This window comes from Dendrobates tinctorius, unplaced genomic scaffold (genome assembly GCF_039654945.1).
Source record: "Dendrobates tinctorius isolate UK_male_01 unplaced genomic scaffold, ASM3965494v1 ptg000321l, whole genome shotgun sequence".
Classification (NCBI taxonomy): Eukaryota; Metazoa; Chordata; class Amphibia; order Anura; family Dendrobatidae; genus Dendrobates; species Dendrobates tinctorius.
Window position 1 is genome coordinate 2,213,465 of NW_027361988.1, and position 19,255 is coordinate 2,232,719.

The 19,255-nt window shown below is 45.1% G+C and overlaps 1 protein-coding gene across 1 annotated transcript; it reads left to right on the plus strand.

Moving 5' to 3' along the window:
- The first annotated feature begins 11,992 nt into the window (after positions 1-11,992).
- Positions 11,993-18,712, plus strand: LOC141073993 (uncharacterized). Its single transcript, XM_073561516.1, has 3 exons — positions 11,993-12,088; positions 12,287-12,377; positions 16,734-18,712. Exon 3 carries the CDS (start codon positions 16,883-16,885, stop codon positions 17,921-17,923), a length of 1,041 nt encoding a protein of 346 aa, XP_073417617.1. The 5' UTR covers positions 11,993-12,088; positions 12,287-12,377; positions 16,734-16,882; the 3' UTR covers positions 17,924-18,712.
- Positions 18,713-19,255: the final 543 nt, after the last annotated feature.

Consider the following 19,255-nt stretch of genomic DNA (forward strand, 5'->3'; position numbering starts at 1 on the left):
CGAGGTGTACGGAGCGGAGCCGCATGTGTAAGAGGAGTAAGGAGCGGAGCCGCATGTGTAAGAGGAGTAAGGAGCGGAGCCATGTGTACGAGGTGTACGGAGCGGAGCCGCGTGTGTACGAGGTGTACGGAGCGGAGCCGCGTGTGTACGAGGTGTACGGAGCGGAGCCGCGTGTGTACGAGGTGTACGGAGCGGAGCCGCGTGTGTACGAGGTGTACGGAGACGAGCCGCGTGTGTACGAGGTGTACGGAGCCGAGCCGCGTGTGTACGAGGTGTACGGAGCCGAGCCGCGTGTGTACGAGGTGTACGGAGCAGAGCCGCGTGTGTACGAGGTGCACGGAGCGGAGCCGCGTGTGTACGAGGTGTACGGAGCCGAGCCGCGTGTGTACGAGGTGTACGGAGCCGAGCCGCGTGTGTACGAGGTGTACGGAGCCGAGCCTTGTGTGTACGAGGTGTACGGAGCAGAGCCACGTGTGTACGAGGTATACGGAGCGGAGCCGCATGTGTACAGTACGAGGTGTACGGAGCGGAGCCGCATGTGATCGCCGTGTTCACAATTGTGCATGTCACATTTGTGTTTTTAATCCGTTTTTTTCCTTGCTTTGCATGGTTTGGGAGACCCCACCCCTCTCTTGTGTGACGTGCACATAAGAGCTGTCTCAGACCACAAGCCCATACTAGGGAGTGGCCTGTCTGAATCCTGTTCATATTAGACACTGTTCACATGTTCAGGTTTTTAATACATTAGATAGGGACTGCTTCAATAGGAGTTACTGTTGTGAGCTCATTTTCTCATTCACCTTTGATGTCCAATGAACTCCCTCTGCTGGTGAAAGGAGGTGGTGAAACTGATTTGGATGGGAGAAACCTGTCACCTGAACAGGGGGATTGCGATTGGACATCTGGAATCTCTGAGTGGATATAAGGCAGCCGACGCCCTGTAGGGTTGCTGGTGATTTCTCCACTCTGAGCTCTGGCCTCCAGTTCAGTTCCTGTCTTCTAAAGCTAAGTTTTGCTCTGTTATTGTTCCATGAGATTTTGTCTGATTTGCTTAGTTTTGTGTTCTGCCAGCCCCGGCTGGGGCTCTGTTGAATTTCCATTTTTGTCCCTGATCGGTTAAATCTCTTTTGCTCTGTCTTCAGAATATATCGGAGTGCTGACATAGGGATTTTGAAGTCTAGTGACTTCAGGGCCGTTTTTCCTATCAGACGTGTTGGGACATTTTTGGTAGGGTTTTTTCTGTCCTTTCCTATCTAGTTAGTTGGGCCCCATCGTTTGCTCTGCCTGTCTTTCTGTCTGTGTTTGTGTTTTCATCTGTTTTCACCGACAATACATGTTGGGGGCTGTCTATTGCTTTGGGGTCTGCTCTGGGGCAGTTTAGATTTCCCCTTTCTTTCTTTAGGCTTATTTAATTCTCCGGCTGTGAAGAGGCGTCTAGGACCACCATAGGATCGCTCCACGGCTACTGTTAGTTGTGAATAGGATCAGGGGTCTGCAATCCGCTAGCTACCAACCTCTCTGGTTTTCTGGACTTAGCTTGCATTTTTGTTTTTTCCTCCTCTGGTGACTCAAAATAACAGAATCACCAGCCATACCGCAGATTCTAGGGTACTCAATAGCAGGAAAGAATTGTAAAAAAAAAAAAATAAAAGTCAGAATTGTTTTTTTTTTCTAATGTATATTTTTTCCTCTTTTTCTCTGGGGCCGTAGGAGGAATTTTTTCTTAATGGGGATTAAGCAATTGTCTGATCGTGTGGAGCAGCTCGCTGCTGAAGTGCGGGGAATTTCCGCCTATCTTGCTCATTCACATGCTGCTGAACCAAAGATCCCTACTCCTGATGTGTTTTTTGGGGATCGGTCTAAATTTTTGAAATTTAAGAATAATTGTAAATTATTTCTTGCCTTGAAGCCTAGCTCATCGGGGAGCTCTGTGCAGCAGGTTAAAATTGTCATCTCTTTGCTGCGCGGCGATCCCCAGGATTGGATGTTTTCTTTGACACCTGATGATCCTATTCTAACTAATGTGGATGCATTTTTTCAAGCCTTGGGGTTGTTGTATGATGAACCTAATGCTATTGATCAAGCTGAAAAAGTCCTGTTGGGATTGAGCCAGGGTCAGGATTCTGCAGTTGTACTGTCAAAAATTCCGAAAGTGGGCGGTCCTTACTACCTGGAATGATGGTGCCTTGGCAGCTCTGTTTCGGAAGGGTTTGTCAGAAACCGTAAAAGATACTATGGTGGGATTTCCTGTTCCCTCAGGTCTTGATGATTCTATGTCATTAGCCATTCAGGTTGATCGGCGTTTACGTGAACGTAAAATTACACGAGAAATGTTGCCACCTGTTGAACAAATGTGTGAACCTATGCAATGTGATAGAGTTTTGTCTAGGACGCAACGTCAGGAGTTCAGAAGGCGTAATAAGCTGTGTTTTTTCTGTGGAGATGCCTCTCATAATATTTCTGTCTGCCCTAAATGAGAGAAACGTTTTGCACACACATTTGCTGTGGGTGGTGTACAACCTAAGTTTCTTCTGGCAATTACTCTGATCTGCTCCCTGTCCACATTTTCCGCCAAGGCTTTTGTGGATTCAGGAGCGGTTCTGAACCTGATGGACTTGGATTTTGCTAAACGTTGTGGGTTTCCTATGACACCTCTACGGACGCCTATCCCTTTGAGGGGTATTGATGCTACTCCTTTGTCGAAGAATAAACCTCAGTTTTGGACCCAGGTGGTAATGCGGGTCGCCCCAGACCATCAAGAAAATTGCAGATTTTTGGTGTTGCATAATTTGCATGATACCATTGTTCTGGGATTTCCCTGGTTGCAAATCCATAATCCAGTTTTGGATTGGAAATCTGTGTCTGTGGTGAGTTGGGGTTGTCGGTGTGCCCTTAGTGACACTCCTGTTTTCTCCACCTCTCCCCAGTCGCATGATGTTCCTGACTATTTGGCGGACTTTTATGATGTATTTAGTGAGAATGAGTCTGCGTCTTTGCCTCCTCATAGGAGTTATGACTGTGCAATTGAGCTGAGCCCTGGGTGTAAATTTCCCAAGGGTCGACTTTTCAATTTATCTGTACCCAAGCACGAGGCTATGCGATCTTATATTAAGGAGTCATTGGAGAGGGGTCATATTAGACCATCCTCTTCACTCTTGGGTGCTGTTTTTTTTTTCGTGGCCAAGAAAGATGGTTCATTAAGGCCTTGTATTGACTATCGTTCCCTCAACAAAATTACTGTTAAATATCAGTATCCGTTACCCCTGATTTCTGATCTATTCTCCAGAGTTAAAGGTGCTTGCTGGTTTACCAAGCTTGACCTCAGGGGGGCGTATAATCTTATTCGCATTAAGCATGGGGATGAATGGAAGACGGCGTTTAATACTCCGGAGGGACATTTTGAGTACCTGGTGATGCCTTTTGGGCTCACTAATGCCCCTTCTGTCTTCCAGTGCTTCATGAATTATATTTTCCGGGACTTTGTGGATACATTTTTGATCATCTATCTGGATGATATTTTGATCTTTTCCAGGGATTGGGACTCTCATGTGGAACATGTTCGGACTGTGTTACGGATTTTGAGGGAGAATTCCCTGTATGTTAAGGGGTCGAAATGCCTTTTTGGTGTACAGAGGATTTCATTTTTGGGATTTATTTTGTCTCCATCAACTATTGAAATGGACCTGGCCAAGGTACAGGCCATTTATGATTGGGTTCAGCCCACTTCTTTGAAGGCCCTCCAGAAGTTTTTGGGTTTTGCTAATTTTTATCGTAAATTTATAGCTAATTTTTCTGGTATTGCCAAACCATTGACTGATTTGACTAAGAAGGGTGCTGATGTGCTGAATTGGTCTCCAGAGGCTGTTTCTTCCTTTCAGGAGCTGAAGCGGAGGTTCACTTCTGCTCCGGTTTTGCGGCAACCTGATGTCTCACTCCCGTTTCAGGTAGAGGTGGACGCTTCTGAGATTGGTGCAGGAGCTGTTTTGTCCCAAAAAGATCCGGTAACATCTAAAATGAATCCCTGTGCTTTCTTTTCCCGAAAGTTCTCCCCATCTGAACGCAACTATGATGTGGGGAATCGGGAACTGTTAGCCATAAAATGGGCATTTGAGGAGTGGAGACATTGGTTGGAGGGAGCTAGACATCAAGTCGTGGTCCTGACTGACCACAAGAATTTGATTTACCTTGAGTCGGCCAAACGCTTGAATCCTAGACCGGCTAGGTGGGCCTTGTTTTTCACACGTTTTGATTTTGTGGTCTCTTTTCTTCCGGGCACTAAGAATGTCAAGGCAGACACCCTCTCTAGGAGTTTTTTTGCTGATTCTCCTATTGTGACCAAGCCTGCTACCAACTTAGGTGAGGGGGTAGTTCTTTCTGCCATCTCACCCGATTTGAGACGTGCTCTGAAAGAGTTTCAGGAGGACAAACCTGAGCGTTGTCCCATTGGAAAATTGTATGTTCCTGACCAGTGGAGGAAGAGAGTAATGTCTGAAGTTCATTGCTCCGCATTGGCTGGTCATCCAGGTATTTTTGGTACTAAAGATTTGATGAGTCGGTCTTTTTGGTGGCCCGCCTTATCTCGTGATGTCAGGAATTATGTGCAGTCCTGTGGGACTTGCTCCCGGTCTAAACCTTTTTCTCACTCTAGTGGGTTGTTGATGCCTTTGCCGGTGCCCAGGAGGCCATGGACCCATATTTCAATGGATTTTATTTCTGATCTGCCTGTCTCTCAGAGAATGACTGTTATCTGGGTGATTTGTGGTAGATTCTCTAAGATGGTCCATCTTGTACCACTCCCTAAGTTGCCATCTTCCTCAGAGTTGGTGCCCTTGTTTTCGCAACAGGTGGTTCTCTGGCATGGGATTCCTGAGAACATTGTATCTGACACAGGAGTTCAGTTTGTCTCTAGATTTTGGAGGACTTTTTGTTCCAAGCTGGGAATTCAGTTGTCCTCCTCTGCGTTTCACCCTCAGACCAATGGGCAGACGGAGAGAACAAACCAGACTTTGGAGTCTTATTTGAGATGTTTTATCTCTGCCGATCAGGATGATTGGGTCTCATTTTTGCCCTTGGCCGAATTTGCTTTAAATAATAGAGCTAGTTCTGCCACTTTGATGTCACCTTTTTTTTGTAACTTTGGGTTTCATCCTCGATTCTCTTCAGGGCAGGTGGAGTCTTCTGCCTGCCTAGGTGTTGACACTGTGGTGGAGAGAATGCACCAGATTTGGGACCAAGTGGTGGATAAGTTGTCTCTCTCCCAGGAAAAGGCCCAGCGGTTTTCCAACCGGCATAGGACCATTGGTCCCCGGTTTAAGGTGGGTGATATGGTTTGGTTGTCATCAAAGAATATCTCTATGAAGGTGGCTTCTCCAAAGTTTAAACCTAGATTTATTGGACCTTACAAGATTTTGGAGATTCTTAATCCGGTTTCTTTTTCGATTGGCTCTTCCTGTTACATTTAAGATCCATAACGTGTTTCATAAGTCTCTGTTGAAGATGTTTGTTGAGCCAGTAGTTCCTGTGGTGGCACCTCCTGACCCTGTATTGGTTGAAGGTAATGTGGAATATGAGGTTGAGAAGATACTGGATTATCGTCTGGCTAGACGGAGACTCCAGAATTTGGTTAAGTGGAAGGGTTATGTCCAGGAGGATAATTCTTGGGTCTCTGCATCTGATATTCATGTCGAAAGATTGGTTCTTGCTTTTCATCGGGCCCATCCTAATCGGCCTGGTGGCGTGGATGAGGGTTCGGTGACCCCTCCTCAAGGGGGAGGTACTGTTGTGAGCTCATTTTCTCGTTCACCTTTGATGTCCGATGAACTCCCTCTGCTGGTGAAAGGAGGTGGTGAAACTGATTTGGATGGGAGAAACCTGTCACCTGAACAGGTGGATTGCGATTGGACATCCGGAATCTCTGAGTGGATATAAGGCAGCTGACGCCCTATAGGGTTGCTGGTGATTTCTCCGCTCTGAGCTCTGGCCTCCAGTTCAGTTCCTGTCTTCTAAAGCTAAGTTTTGCTCTGTTATTGTTCCATAAGATTTTGTCTGATTTGCTTAGTTTTGTGTTCTGCCAGCCCCGACTGGGGCCCTGCTGAATTTCCATTTTTGTCCCTGATTGGTTAAATCTCTTTTGCTCTGTCTTCAGAATATATCGGAGTGCTGATATAGGGATTTTGAAGTCTAGTGACTTCAGGGCCGTTTTTCCTATCAGACATGTTGAGACATTTTTGGTAGGGTTTTGCAGATTGCAGCCAGCATCTTTTCTGTCCTTTCCTATCTAGTTAGTTGGGCCCCATAGTTTGCTCTGCCTTTCTATCTGTGTTTGTGTTTTCATCTGTTTTCACCGACAATACATGTTGGGGGCTGTCTATTGCTTTGGGGTCTGCTCTGGGGCAGTTTAGATTTCCCCTTTCTTTCTTTAGGCTTATTTAGTTCTCTGGCTGTGAAGAGGCGTCTAGGACCACCGTAGGAACGCTCCACGGCTACTGTTAGTTGTTGTGAATAGGATCAGGGGTCTGCAATCCGCTAGCTACCAACCTCTCTGGTTTTCTGGACTTAGCTTGCATTTTTGTTTTTTCCTCCTCCGGTGACTCATTCATAACAGGTTACCTTGACGTGGTGGAGCAGCTTGATGTACATTTTTTTGCACAAAAAAAAGTATCAACTAAATACCCTGTATTTGTTATCCAGCACTTGCTGATTACTGCCATTTTTTATTGCAGCGTATTTTTGCAAATCTGTCATTCTGTGTTTTCTTGTTGTATCTCAGTGGGTGGTGTGAGCATTGTCTGATCAACGTGTTCACAATTGTGCATGTCACATTTGTATTTTTAATCCGTATTTTCCTTGCTTTGCATGGTTTGGGAAACCCCACCCCTCTCTTGTGTGACGTGCACATAAGAGCTGTCTCAGACCACAAGCCCATATTAGGGAGCGGCCTGTCTGAATCCTGTTCATATTAGACACTGTTCACATGTTCAGGTTTTTAATACATTAGATAGGCACTGCTTCGATAGGGGTTACCTTGACGTGGTGGAGCAGCTTGATGTACATTTTTTTGCGCAAAAAAAGTATCAACTAATACCCTGTATTTGTTATCCAGCACTTGCTGATTACTGCCATTTTTTATTGCAGAGTATTTTTTCAAATCTGTCATTCTGTGTTTTCTTGTTGTATCTCAGTTAGTGGGTGGTGTGAGCATTGTCTGATCGACGTGTTCACAATTGTGCATGTCACATTTGTGTTTTTAATCCGTTTTTTTCCTTGCTTTGCATTGTTTGGGAGACTCCACCCCTCTCTTGTGTGATGTGCACATAAGAGTTGTCTCAGACCACAAGCCCATACTAGGGAGGGGCCTGTCTGAATCCTGTTCATATTCGACACTGTTCACATGTTCAGGTTTTTAATACATTAGATAGGGACTGCTTCGATAGGGGTTACCTTGACGTGGTGGAGCCGCTTGATGTACATTTAAGTATCAACTAAATACCCTGTATTTGTTATCCAGCACTTGCTGATTACTGCCATTTTTTATTGCAGAGTATTTTTGCAAATCTGTCATTCTGTGTTTTCTTGTTTTATCTCAGTTAGTGGGTGGTGTGAGTATTGTCTGATCGACGTGTTCACAATTGTGCATGTCACATTTGTGTTTTTAATCTGCTTTTTTCCTTGCTTTGCATGGTTTGGGAGACCCCACCCCTCTCTTGTGTGACGTGCAAATAAGAGCTGTCTCAGGCCACAAGCCCATATTAGGGAGTGGCCTGTCTGAATCCTTTTCATATTAGACACTGTTCACATGTTCAGATTTTTAATGCATTAGATAGGGACTGCTTCGATAGGGGTTACCTTGACGTGGTGGAGCAGCTTGATGTACTTTTTTTGCGCAGAAAAAGTATCAATTATATACCCTGTATTTGTTATCCAGCACTTGCTGATTACTGCCATTTTTTATTGCAGAGTATTTTTGCAAATCTGTCATTCTGTGTTTTCTTGTTTTATCTCAGTTAGTGGGTGGTGTGAGTATTGTCTGATCGACGTGTTCACAATTGTGCATGTCACATTTGTGTTTTTAATCTGCTTTTTTCCTTGCTTTGCATGGTTTGGGGGACCCCACCCCTCTCTTGTGTGACGTGCAAATAAGAGCTGTCTCAGGCCACAAGCCCATACTAGGGAGGGGCCTGTCTGAATCCTGTTCATATTCGACACTGTTCACATGTTCAGGTTTTTAATACATTAGATAGGGACTGCTTCGATAGGGGTTACCTTGACGTGGTGGAGCCGCTTGATGTACATTTAAGTATCAACTAAATACCCTGTATTTGTTATCCAGCACTTGCTGATTACTGCCATTTTTATTGCAGAGTATTTTTGCAAATCTGTCATTCTGTGTTTTCTTGTTTTATCTCAGTTAGTGGGTGGTGTGAGTATTGTCTGATCGACGTGTTCACAATTGTGCATGTCACATTTGTGTTTTTAATCTGCTTTTTTCCTTGCTTTGCATGGTTTGGGAGACCCCACCCCTCTCTTGTGTGACGTGCAAATAAGAGCTGTCTCAGGCCACAAGCCCATATTAGGGAGTGGCCTGTCTGAATCCTTTTCATATTAGACACTGTTCACATGTTCAGATTTTTAATGCATTAGATAGGGACTGCTTCGATAGGGGTTACCTTGACGTGGTGGAGCAGCTTGATGTACTTTTTTTGCGCAGAAAAAGTATCAATTATATACCCTGTATTTGTTATCCAGCACTTGCTGATTACTGCCATTTTTTATTGCAGAGTATTTTTGCAAATCTGTCATTCTGTGTTTTCTTGTTATACCTTGTAATGAGCCAACTGTAAGACAAAACCTGGAAAAAAATCAACTCCGTGGAACAGAAAAGGGATCTGGTCTGATATGGAATTTAGGTTATTTATGAAAGAGGAAGAAATTGAGGATTTAAAGGACCAAGCAAGAATCTCTTGGAGGACAGACTGCAAACAACAGGCAGCATTCATCGGACATCCAGAGACCTGAGCATCCAAAGGTAGGACCATCCTGCAACCCCAAACAACCTATAGACGTCTTACAAATTAGCCCTCTTAGAAATAAGGATTATAATTACTATATAACCACAAAAATGGAAAACCCAAATTTACACAGCGTACACAGAGGCGTCTGCGACCGAAGCTGGGGGTATATGGGTGTATACAGAGCACACCTCGTACACACACTGCTCTGTTCTGTACACCTCGTACACACGTGGCTCCGCTCCGTACACCTCACACACGCGGCTCCACTCCATACACCTTGTACACATGCGGCTTCGCTCCGTACACCTCGTACACACAGGGCTCCGCTCCGTACACCTCGTAGACACACGGCTCCGCTCCGTACACCTCGTACACACGCGGCTCCGCTCCGTACACCTCGTACACACGCGGCTCCGCTCCGTACACCTCGTACACACAGGGCTCCGCTCCGTACACCTCGTACACACGCGGCTCCGCTCCGTACACCTCGTACACACGCGGCTCCGCTCCGTACACCTCGTACACACGCGGCTCCGCTCCGTACACCTCGTACACACGCGGCTCCGCTCCGTACACCTCGTACACACGCGGCTCCGCTCCGTACACCTCATACACACACGGCTCCGCTCCGTACACCTCGTACACACACGGCTCCGCTCCTTACACCTCGTACACACTCGGCTCCGCTCCGTACACCTCGTACACACGCGGCTCCGCTCCGTACACCTCATACACGCGCGGCTCCGCTCCGTACACCTCGTACACACGCGGCTCCGCTCCGTACACCTCGTACACACGCGGCTCCGCTCCGTACACCTCGTACACACGCGGCTCCGCTCCGTACACCTCGTACACACGCGGCTCCGCTCCGTACACCTCATACACACACGGCTCCGCTCCGTACACCTCGTACACACACGGCTCCGCTCCTTACACCTCGTACACACTCGGCTCCGCTCCGTACACCTCGTACACACGCGGCTCCGCTCCGTACACCTCATACACACGCGGCTCCGCTCCGTACACCTCGTACACACGCGGCTCCGCTCCGTACACCTCGTACACACTCGGCTCCGCTCCGTACACCTCGTACACACACGGCTCCGCTCCTTACACCTCGTACACACTCGGCTCCGCTCCGTACACCTCGTACACACACGGCTCCGCTCCTTACACCTCGTACACACACGGCTCCGCTCTGTACACCTCGTACACACACGGCTCCGCTCCGTACACCTCGTACACACACGGCTCTGCTACATCCACCCTGTAAACCCCTCCTGACCCCACACAGAAACTTCCCCTCATCCAGCACCATGACAACCAGCACAGCAGAGTCCTGCCCACACTGAGGCCCCTGATCATGTGACCCCTGACTCCTCCCCTCCTGTGACCTCATCACAGGTCCTGTGTGCACAGAGCAGCTGTAGAAATCTCGGGGGTCTCACCAGACTTCGCTCTTTTCTTGCAGGGGCCGCAGTGGATTTCATCCTGGATCCATAGAGCTGAATAGAGGAGCGATGTTCCTTCACTCTGATGGTAAATGATGGTGACGTTTGTCCAACGTCCACGTTACCGAGTAAATCCCCCCAGGACTGCAGCCGGTAAAGACCCCGATATCCACAGGTGTCCCCTCTAATTGGGGGAAAGGGATAGAAAAGCCTCTTATCCCGAGGGGAAACCCTGTACATGGAGACATCGGCCTCAGATCTCTCCTGTCCTGTTCTTCCAGAAAAGCCTCAAACTTCTGTGTGTGACTCAGAGCTGAGATCTAACGGGAGAGAAGATTCCAGTGCGGGGAAGACGGGAAACCTTCATATAGACGGCCGGTGGGGATGGAGGCAGTGACCGACTCTGGCCACATCTGTCTCTAGAGCCGCAGTAGAAGATGAAGATGTCGTCCTCATCATGAAGGAGTTATTTCTCATGTCGCGTGTAATGAATATCTCCTGCAGTATTGCTAATGCCGATTCCAGTGTCGGTAATGAGACGAGAATTAGCGTTATGGAAGATGAGTCTATGAGGAACGTGTTCAGCTGCCGACTCCGAGGAGGAAACTGCTTGTTGTCTGTGGCCTAAATATATAGGTTTTATTAGTAGATGTCAGGGAAGAAAACTAAACCCTGTAAGATAATAAATCTCCTCATATGTTTCCCTTATTATCTCCAGTAATTGTATTATTACACAGGATTCTTATGATGTTACATCGGATCATCTTCTTCTCATTCAGGTCTCTACAATATCGGATCCTCTCAGTGAAGATCTTCTACAGAAGAGAATTTTCCTGATTTACCCATCAAGGATGGATATGGACAGAGACAAGATGGCGGAGAGGATGTTACACCTCACCCTAGAGATCCTCTTCCATCTCACTGGAGAGGTGAGAGATTCTGATGACGTCACATTACATCATTCTTATCTATGGGAATAACAGATGGACAGAACTGGAGAGGTGAGGACTCTGGAAATGTCTGTAGTGAGATTTATTAATGTGTCTCTCCATAACCAGGATTACACAGTGGTGAGGAAGACCTCTAGTGATCGCTGTCAGGACCCTGTGTCTGAGGGATGGGGAAGACCCCTGAGCCCAATCACGGGGCCTCCATCTCACCCCCTGATCCATGAGGACATCAATGACCAGAAGATCCTAGACCTCATCTACAAGATGATTGAGCTGCTGACTGGAGAGGTGACACTGCTGGGAATGCTGGGACATTATACAGTAACACTATGAAGGGATCGGGGGGATGACGGTATCATTGTATGTGTCAGGTTCCTATAAGGTGTCAGGATGTCGCTGTCTATTTCTACATGGAGGAGTGGGAGTATTTAGAAGGACACAACGATCTCTACAAGAACGTCATAATGGAGGTTCCCCAGCCCCTCACATCACCAGGTAATAGACAGGACTAAATACACACGGCCTATAATTATCTGTATGTAGAGAATGAATTCAGTCCCTGTATGTGTTTCCTCCAGATCTATCCAGTAAGAGGACAACACCAGAGAGATGTCCCCGTCCTCTTCTTCCACAGGACTGTAAACAAGAAGATCCCAGTGCTCCTCAGGATCATCAGGTAGATGGAGAGAAGGTGTCAGGAGATCTCCCCTGTGATGTGTAGACGGCTGTGAAGGTCTTGTGCTCAGTCTTGTTTTATCCACCAGTATTCTGTGTTTTATACTTGTGTAATGAGAACGGTGGAGATGGCAGGATTAGAGCTGATCATAGATGGGACTTCTCCATCTGTCGGTGACTTTTACAATATTTGTTTCAGGGTGAAGATCTGACTCCTATTAATCCTACAGAGACATATGTGAGGGATGATGAGCGGTGTAAAGAGGAGATTCCCACATATGACTACCCAGGTGAGTAGGAACCACTGAATGCAGAGAAGTCACAGATTCCTCTCAGTCACCGGCTGTGGCTGCTTTATCGGTGGTGTAGTCCGGCCGTATTACCATGATCACCATTTTGCCTCTAGATCACAACATTCTCCTCCACCCAAAACTGTTCAAATGACTTTGATACAGGAAAGATATATATCTTTGTACTGTGTTAGCCAGTAGAATATTCAGAATTGAGAGTCCTCAGTGGTTGATACCTTTTAATGGCTAACTGAAAAGGTGGTAACACATTGCAAGCTTTCGAGACTACTCAGGTCTCTTCATCAGGCTAGACTAATACAACATCTGAAAAATCACATATTTATACACAAAACAACACAGAAATAACGCAATAGATAAGACAAGTAACATTTAGCAGAATTGTCATTATGGCAGAGGTATAAACATAAATATTGGAACAGTTTATAGATTAGGAGTGTGAAGGTTTTATTGCCCTCTGATTGGGGTCTGGTTCTGTGTTGTGTGATGACCCCAGAAGTTCTGAAGAGCAAATTCCTTAATTGATGTAAAAAGACATAAATCCATGTGACACATTCATTCCTGCACTGAGTGTGTCAAACGTTGTCATAAATTTATACTCCCAGACCCTCCTGTCTCTCTGAGAGTTGAAGTTACCTTTTAATACAAGTAATTTAATGTCCATCGTGCTATGACCGAGGATATAAAAATGTTTTGCCACAGGTAGATCCCTTCTTTTTTCTCTTATTGTGTGGCGATGAGAAGTCTCCCTCACATGCAGACCCCAGTTGGACATTTAGTACAAATAATTAAGTACACCCCATTAGATGTAATGCAGGTGAGAGTACCTGGGATCTTGTAGTCCTGATGTGAGGTGGGGATCTTTATCTTGCCCGTGGTTATTATAAATGGACAGGTTTTACATTTTTTCTGGTTGCAAGGAAAGGTTCCTGCAGCTGCTGGAGAGGACAGGGAGCTTCTGACAATGATGCTTCTTAGATTTGGGGGCTGCCTAAAACACAGCAGTGGGGGGTCTGGAAACATGGATTGTAATCGGGCATCTTTTTGTAGTAAAGGTTGTAATTTCCGTGCCGCTCCCTTTAGCACCTCCAGATTTGGGTTGTAGGTGACCACTAGAGGCTCCCGGTTATTCTCTTCTTTAGCTTTGTAATGTGGCAGGTGATTCCTTGACATTCTGGTGGCTCTTGTAATTTGGTTTTCAATTGTTCTTGGATGGTAGCCCTGACTCAAAAAGGTCTTTCTGAGGCGACCAAGGTGTTTGTCTCAATCCATGGGGTTGGAACATGCGTTATATGTTATATCTGTTATATGTTGTTAACGTATGATATTCCGATCACGCTCAGTAATGCAATACAATGAGTGCGTGGAAGACATTGGACTGCACGCTGATGACATAATGGAGAAGCATTTGTTTTCCATCTTTGCCTCAGTGTTCTCTGATTTTCTCATCCTAGACAATCGGACCACACTGTGCTGACACTCGGGTCAGATCCTGATCCAAGTGTCAGCTGTACAGTATAATTGGCCGATTCTCTCAGATCAGAGGATACATATGGCCGTCTGCATTGGCCCTTAGAAATCCATGTAGCCGCACGCTCCGGTCCGAGTGCCGGGGGCAGTGCCGGGTGTTGTTTCTCGCATCACACACCCTAGTGTGACCCCGGCCTTAGAATGATTCATGTACTGAGCGTTTGCCGGGTGCTGTAGCCTAGTGTTTGTAACTAGGGTATGCTAATTATGCAAATTGTCTCTTCAGAGAGGAAGAGGACTAGAACTCTAGTGCCACCTATTGGAGGTAGCAATCCTAGAAGTCAAGGTTGACCCTTTAATGAGCCTTGTCAAATGACGTAGGATAAAAGCCAAGCCAGAATCTCAATTCGCAGACACTGTGTTTCGGGGTACTGCCCCTCATCAGTGCAAAGTGTGAGATCTGGTTTGGCTGTGAGAGAGGCGTCTGACCGATATCCAAGAAGTATCATTTCTCCTTGCGGAGAACTAGGGTATGTGCACACAGTTTTATTTCAGGGGGCAGAGCTGCTTCAGGAAAGTGTCTCCGGTCTTTTACCTGAAGGCGCCATGTCTTTTGTGCCACCGGTGTCTTTTCTCAATAGTTTCTATTATAGTTGCAGGTGACAGAATGTGCTACTTGTATTAATGGCCTCAGTTTCCAAGCACTGAAGCATTATTTAAATAATTTAAAAAACAGTGTTGGGACCCCTTTATTCTTGATAACCAGCCTTGCTGAAGCTGACAGCTGAGGGTTGCAGCCCCCAGTTGTGAGTTTTCCAGACTGGTTATAGGAAATACAGGGGAATCCTCGCCAGTTTTTTCAGTCATTTACTTAGTTATAGCACAGGTGTCAGGTGAGGAATACTCCCATCATCCGCTCCTGCAGTCACTGTTCTTAGCAGCAGGTGTAGGATGATGGGAGTAATAGTCCCAAAAGCCCCCACCTGCTGTCATCATTCTGACTTTAATATAACTCTCATCATTCTCCCCACCGGCAGAGCAGGGGAGAATGATGAGAGCACCTTCAGCACCCGCCACCGGGGAACAGCGATTAATGTAGCGCTTCTTCCCTGCCAGCCGTCCATGTAGTACTGATGCTGCACACAGGCGGCACACGGTTGTCACACGTGTGCCACGAATATTACACACATGGACATCTCCGGTACCGGAAATATCAGGACGTGTGAAACCGGCCTTATACACAGTTCTCTTTAAATGCCTAATATTTCTTCTTGAAACTCATCTGACAGAAAATATTGGAGCTTAGGATAGTATAGATTGTGAAGTCTCCGAGACCCATACTCTAATTACCCCAGAGAGGTTTCACCACTAGCTACTCATTTATTACTGATGGAGACTGTGGAGTTTGATCATTTCAGTAGTTCCTAATCAGGCCCCATTATTAATATCTGACGTGTGTCACTTTATGTGGTGGTAAGTTTGGAATTCTGCACAAAGGATAATAGAAAACAAATGGATCTTACAAATTATTTCCCAGCTTCGCACTATACCCTACATACGGTTGTACACTACTGTCTGGGCACATGGCAGTGTTCAGAAGGGAAGGAGCGCCATTTAGCTATTTGAATGCAGATCTAGCTGGAATAGTTTGCAGACACAATGTATTCGTGGTCAACTGGCAGCTCAAAAGATGTCCTCCATGAACATGCTTGGCGCTATCTTCTCTGCTTTCCATATCCCAAGGATTGCCTTGCTCATCGCCCTTTAACACAATTACATGGAATCTGGTCTTACACTGGGACCCCTAGGCTTGGACCATGGTGTTACCTGCTATTCTGTGGTGTTAGATGGCAAGAAGAATAGTCAGGTAGCTGGGTCAGAACCAGAAGGACACAATACAGAATCAGAAGACACAAGAGTAGTCAGTAAACGGGCCACGGTCACAGCAGGAAACAAATACACAAGTCACAAGCTGAGCACAGAGGACTGAACCAGAGGAGAACAGCGCTGTATCTGGCAGATTCCGGCCATGTGCTTTGCGCTTTAGTAGGGTGTGGTACTTTCCAATTGGCTGAAGTAGGGAGCAGATTACTCCAGCTGGACAGCAGGAACAGATCCCAGATGAGATTGGACACACCATATGCAGAAGCCCTAATATAACTAAATGACAGAAAACCAGAACAGTCGAAATCCCCATAAAGTGATTCCATGTTATTAATTAATTCACTGAGGGTTATAATCCTTAGGAGGAGTGAATATTTTGACTCCACAGCCACTTTCTGGAAATTAACACGCAGTGGATGTTGGAGAGTGAAAATTACACATTTGCCATTTTATTACCCAGCACATAGTGCCCAGATTGTGCTCCAGGAGACACACACCAGATATTAAGTGGATTCTTCTCACTATAATATTGCTAAATACAGGGATCCTAAATGTTGTTTGCGCACACTGCAAGACTCCGAAGTGAGAGCGGATTTTGCTGGATTGGTTTATAGAAACCTTGTTGCTTTTCAGCAGCCTTTGAGCCACTAATAGTGTGGGAACCTCTGTTTTTCCACTGACAGATGATGGACCTGAGTGGGGACTTGTTTTTTGTGAGATGAGAATTGGTATTATTTTCACCTACATAACATTGATTGGTTTCGTTTTATTCTATATTTGGAGGCAGAATGAACAAACAGTTGAACACCGCACACTACTGGCTCATCCAACAAGGTTTTCTATTAGACTGTGAACTGTCATTGTCTTGGTAAATAATTATAGTTTTTTACATAAACTGTTCATAAAAATGGCAAGCTAAGTAGAAATGTTCAAAAATATAAAACTCAATATTTCATTAAAAATAATTTTTTTTTATCTTAGCAGATGACTGTACCAGGAGATCAGAGGGACAGCTGACATCTTCAATTTTTAAATCTGATGATCTTGAGATCCTACAAGATACAACTGAAGTGACTGCTATTACTTCAGATATATCATCATCCATTCACAGCAAAGATCTGTCATCTGATCCTATGAAACAGGTCCCATCTTCTGATTCATTACTGACTACTAAGGAAAATCAAAGTCACAAAAGAAGCAATAAAAAACAAACTTCTCCTAAAGCAAAGAAGCCATTTTCATGTTCAGAATGTGGGAAATGTTTTAGCAATAAATCAGATTGTGTTAAGCACCAGAGAATTCACACAGGGGAGAAGCCTTTTTCATGTTCAGAATGTGGGAAATGTTTTGCACATAAATCACAATTTGTTACCCACCAAAGAACTCACACAGGGGAGAAGCCTTTTTCCTGTTCAGAATGTGGGAAATATTTTGCACAGAAATCAAATTTTGTTACCCACCAGAGAACTCACACAGGGGAGAAGCCTTTTTCATGTTCAGAATGTGGGAAATCTTTTGCACAGAAATCACAATTGGTTACCCACAAGAGAACTCACACAGGGGAGAAGGCTTTTTCATGTTCAGAATGTGGGAAATGTTTTAACAATAAATTACATTGTGTTAAGCACCAGAGAACTCACACAGGGGAGAAAATATTTTCATGTTCAGAATGTGGGAAATGTTTTGTACATAAATCACATTTTGTTATCCACCAAAGAACTCACACAGGAGAGAAGCCTTTTTCATGTTCAGAATGTGGGAAATGCTTTAACAATAAATCAAATTTTGTTAAGCACCAGAGAACTCACACAGGAGAGAAGCCTTTTTCATGTTCAGAATGTGGGAAATGTTTTAGCAAGAAATCAAATTGTGTTAAGCACCAGAGAACTCACACAGGGGAGAAACCTTTTGCATGTTCAGAATGTGGGAAATGTTTTAACAATAAATCAAATTGTGTTAAGCACCAGAGAACTCACACAGGGGAGAAGCCATTTTCATGTTCAGAATGTGGGAAATGTTTTAGCAAGAAATCAAATTGTGTTAAGCACCAGAGAACTCACACAGGGGAGAAGCCATTTATATGTTCAGAATGTGGGAAACATTTTAACCAGAAAGCGCTTCTTGAACGCCATCAGAGCAGTCACACAGAGGAGAAGCCATTTTCATTTTCTTAATGTGGGAAATATTTTACTTGGAATTCAACTGTTAATAAACATCAGAGCAGTCACACAGGGGAGAAGCCTTTTTATGTTCATAATGTTGAAGTAGTTTTAACCAAAATTGAATCTTCTTAAATGAGTTGTCTCTTGTCATTCCTTATATTTGTTGACAAAAGGATAAATCTAAACTTTATTTTTTCCTAATTTAAAACTATACCCATAATTCACCCTCTGAAGGTTAGTCAGAAAGTGACTAATAGAAAAAACATGTACCCCACGTCTCAGTATATAGGGTGAGGTGACATCTACACACTCTCCAAGCCTCTCATTTCAACGGTTTTCATCGTCCTCACCAAAGACGACTCATCAGGAGACTATTTAATATTGACCTATCTTCAAGCGAGACTAAGGCTGGTTTCACATTTGCGTTTTTTTGCGCTGGAAAAAAACGCATACCTGCGCATGCGTTTTTTCCCCTATATTTAACATGGGTGCGCATACCTGCGCGCTGGTAAGCGCACGTATGCGATTTTCATGCGCTGCGTTTTTTTGGGGTGTGCGTTTGAATTTTCCAGACGCAGCATGTTGCATTTTTTGGCCCTGCAAAAAAGCGCATGCGCACATATGCGCACGTTTTGCGCTAAAAATTGCCATTATAGCCTATGGATGCGCATACGTGCGCACTGGCATGCTCATGTATGCGTTTTTTTGCACATGCGTTTTTTTTTGTTAACCATGGAATTTAGGGGTTTGGGTTAGAGTTAGGGTTAGTTAAGGGGGTTTAGGGTTAGGGTTGGGGTTAGGGTCAGGGTTAGGGTTAAGTATGGTTTGGTTAAGGGTTAGGGTCAGGGTTAGGGTTAAGTATGGTTTGGTTAAGGGTTAGGGTCAGGGTTAGGGTTAAGTATGGTTTGGTTAAGGGTTAGGGTCAGGGTTAGGGTTAAGTATGGTTTGGTTAAGGGTTAGGGTTAAGTATGGTTTGGTTAAGGGTTAGGGTCAGGGTTAGGGTTTAGGGTTTGGGTTAGGGTTAAGTATGGTTTGGTTAAGGGTCAGGGTCAGGGTTAGGGTTAGTAAAGTCATGGTTTGGGTTAGTGTGAGGGGCCACCTAATGTTGGAAAAAAACGCAAACGCGGTAAAAACGCACTAAAAACGCATACAAACGCATAAAAACGCTGCATTTTTTTCATGCATGCTCATAAAAATGCTTGAAAAAAACGCAGCAGTTGTATGCTTTTGTATGCGTTTTTTCAATGCGTTTTTTTGCGGGAAAAACGCGCTGCAAAAAAAAGCAAGTGTGAAACTAGCCTAAGCGAAAAAAAAAACAAAAAAACTAAAATCATGCATCATGTT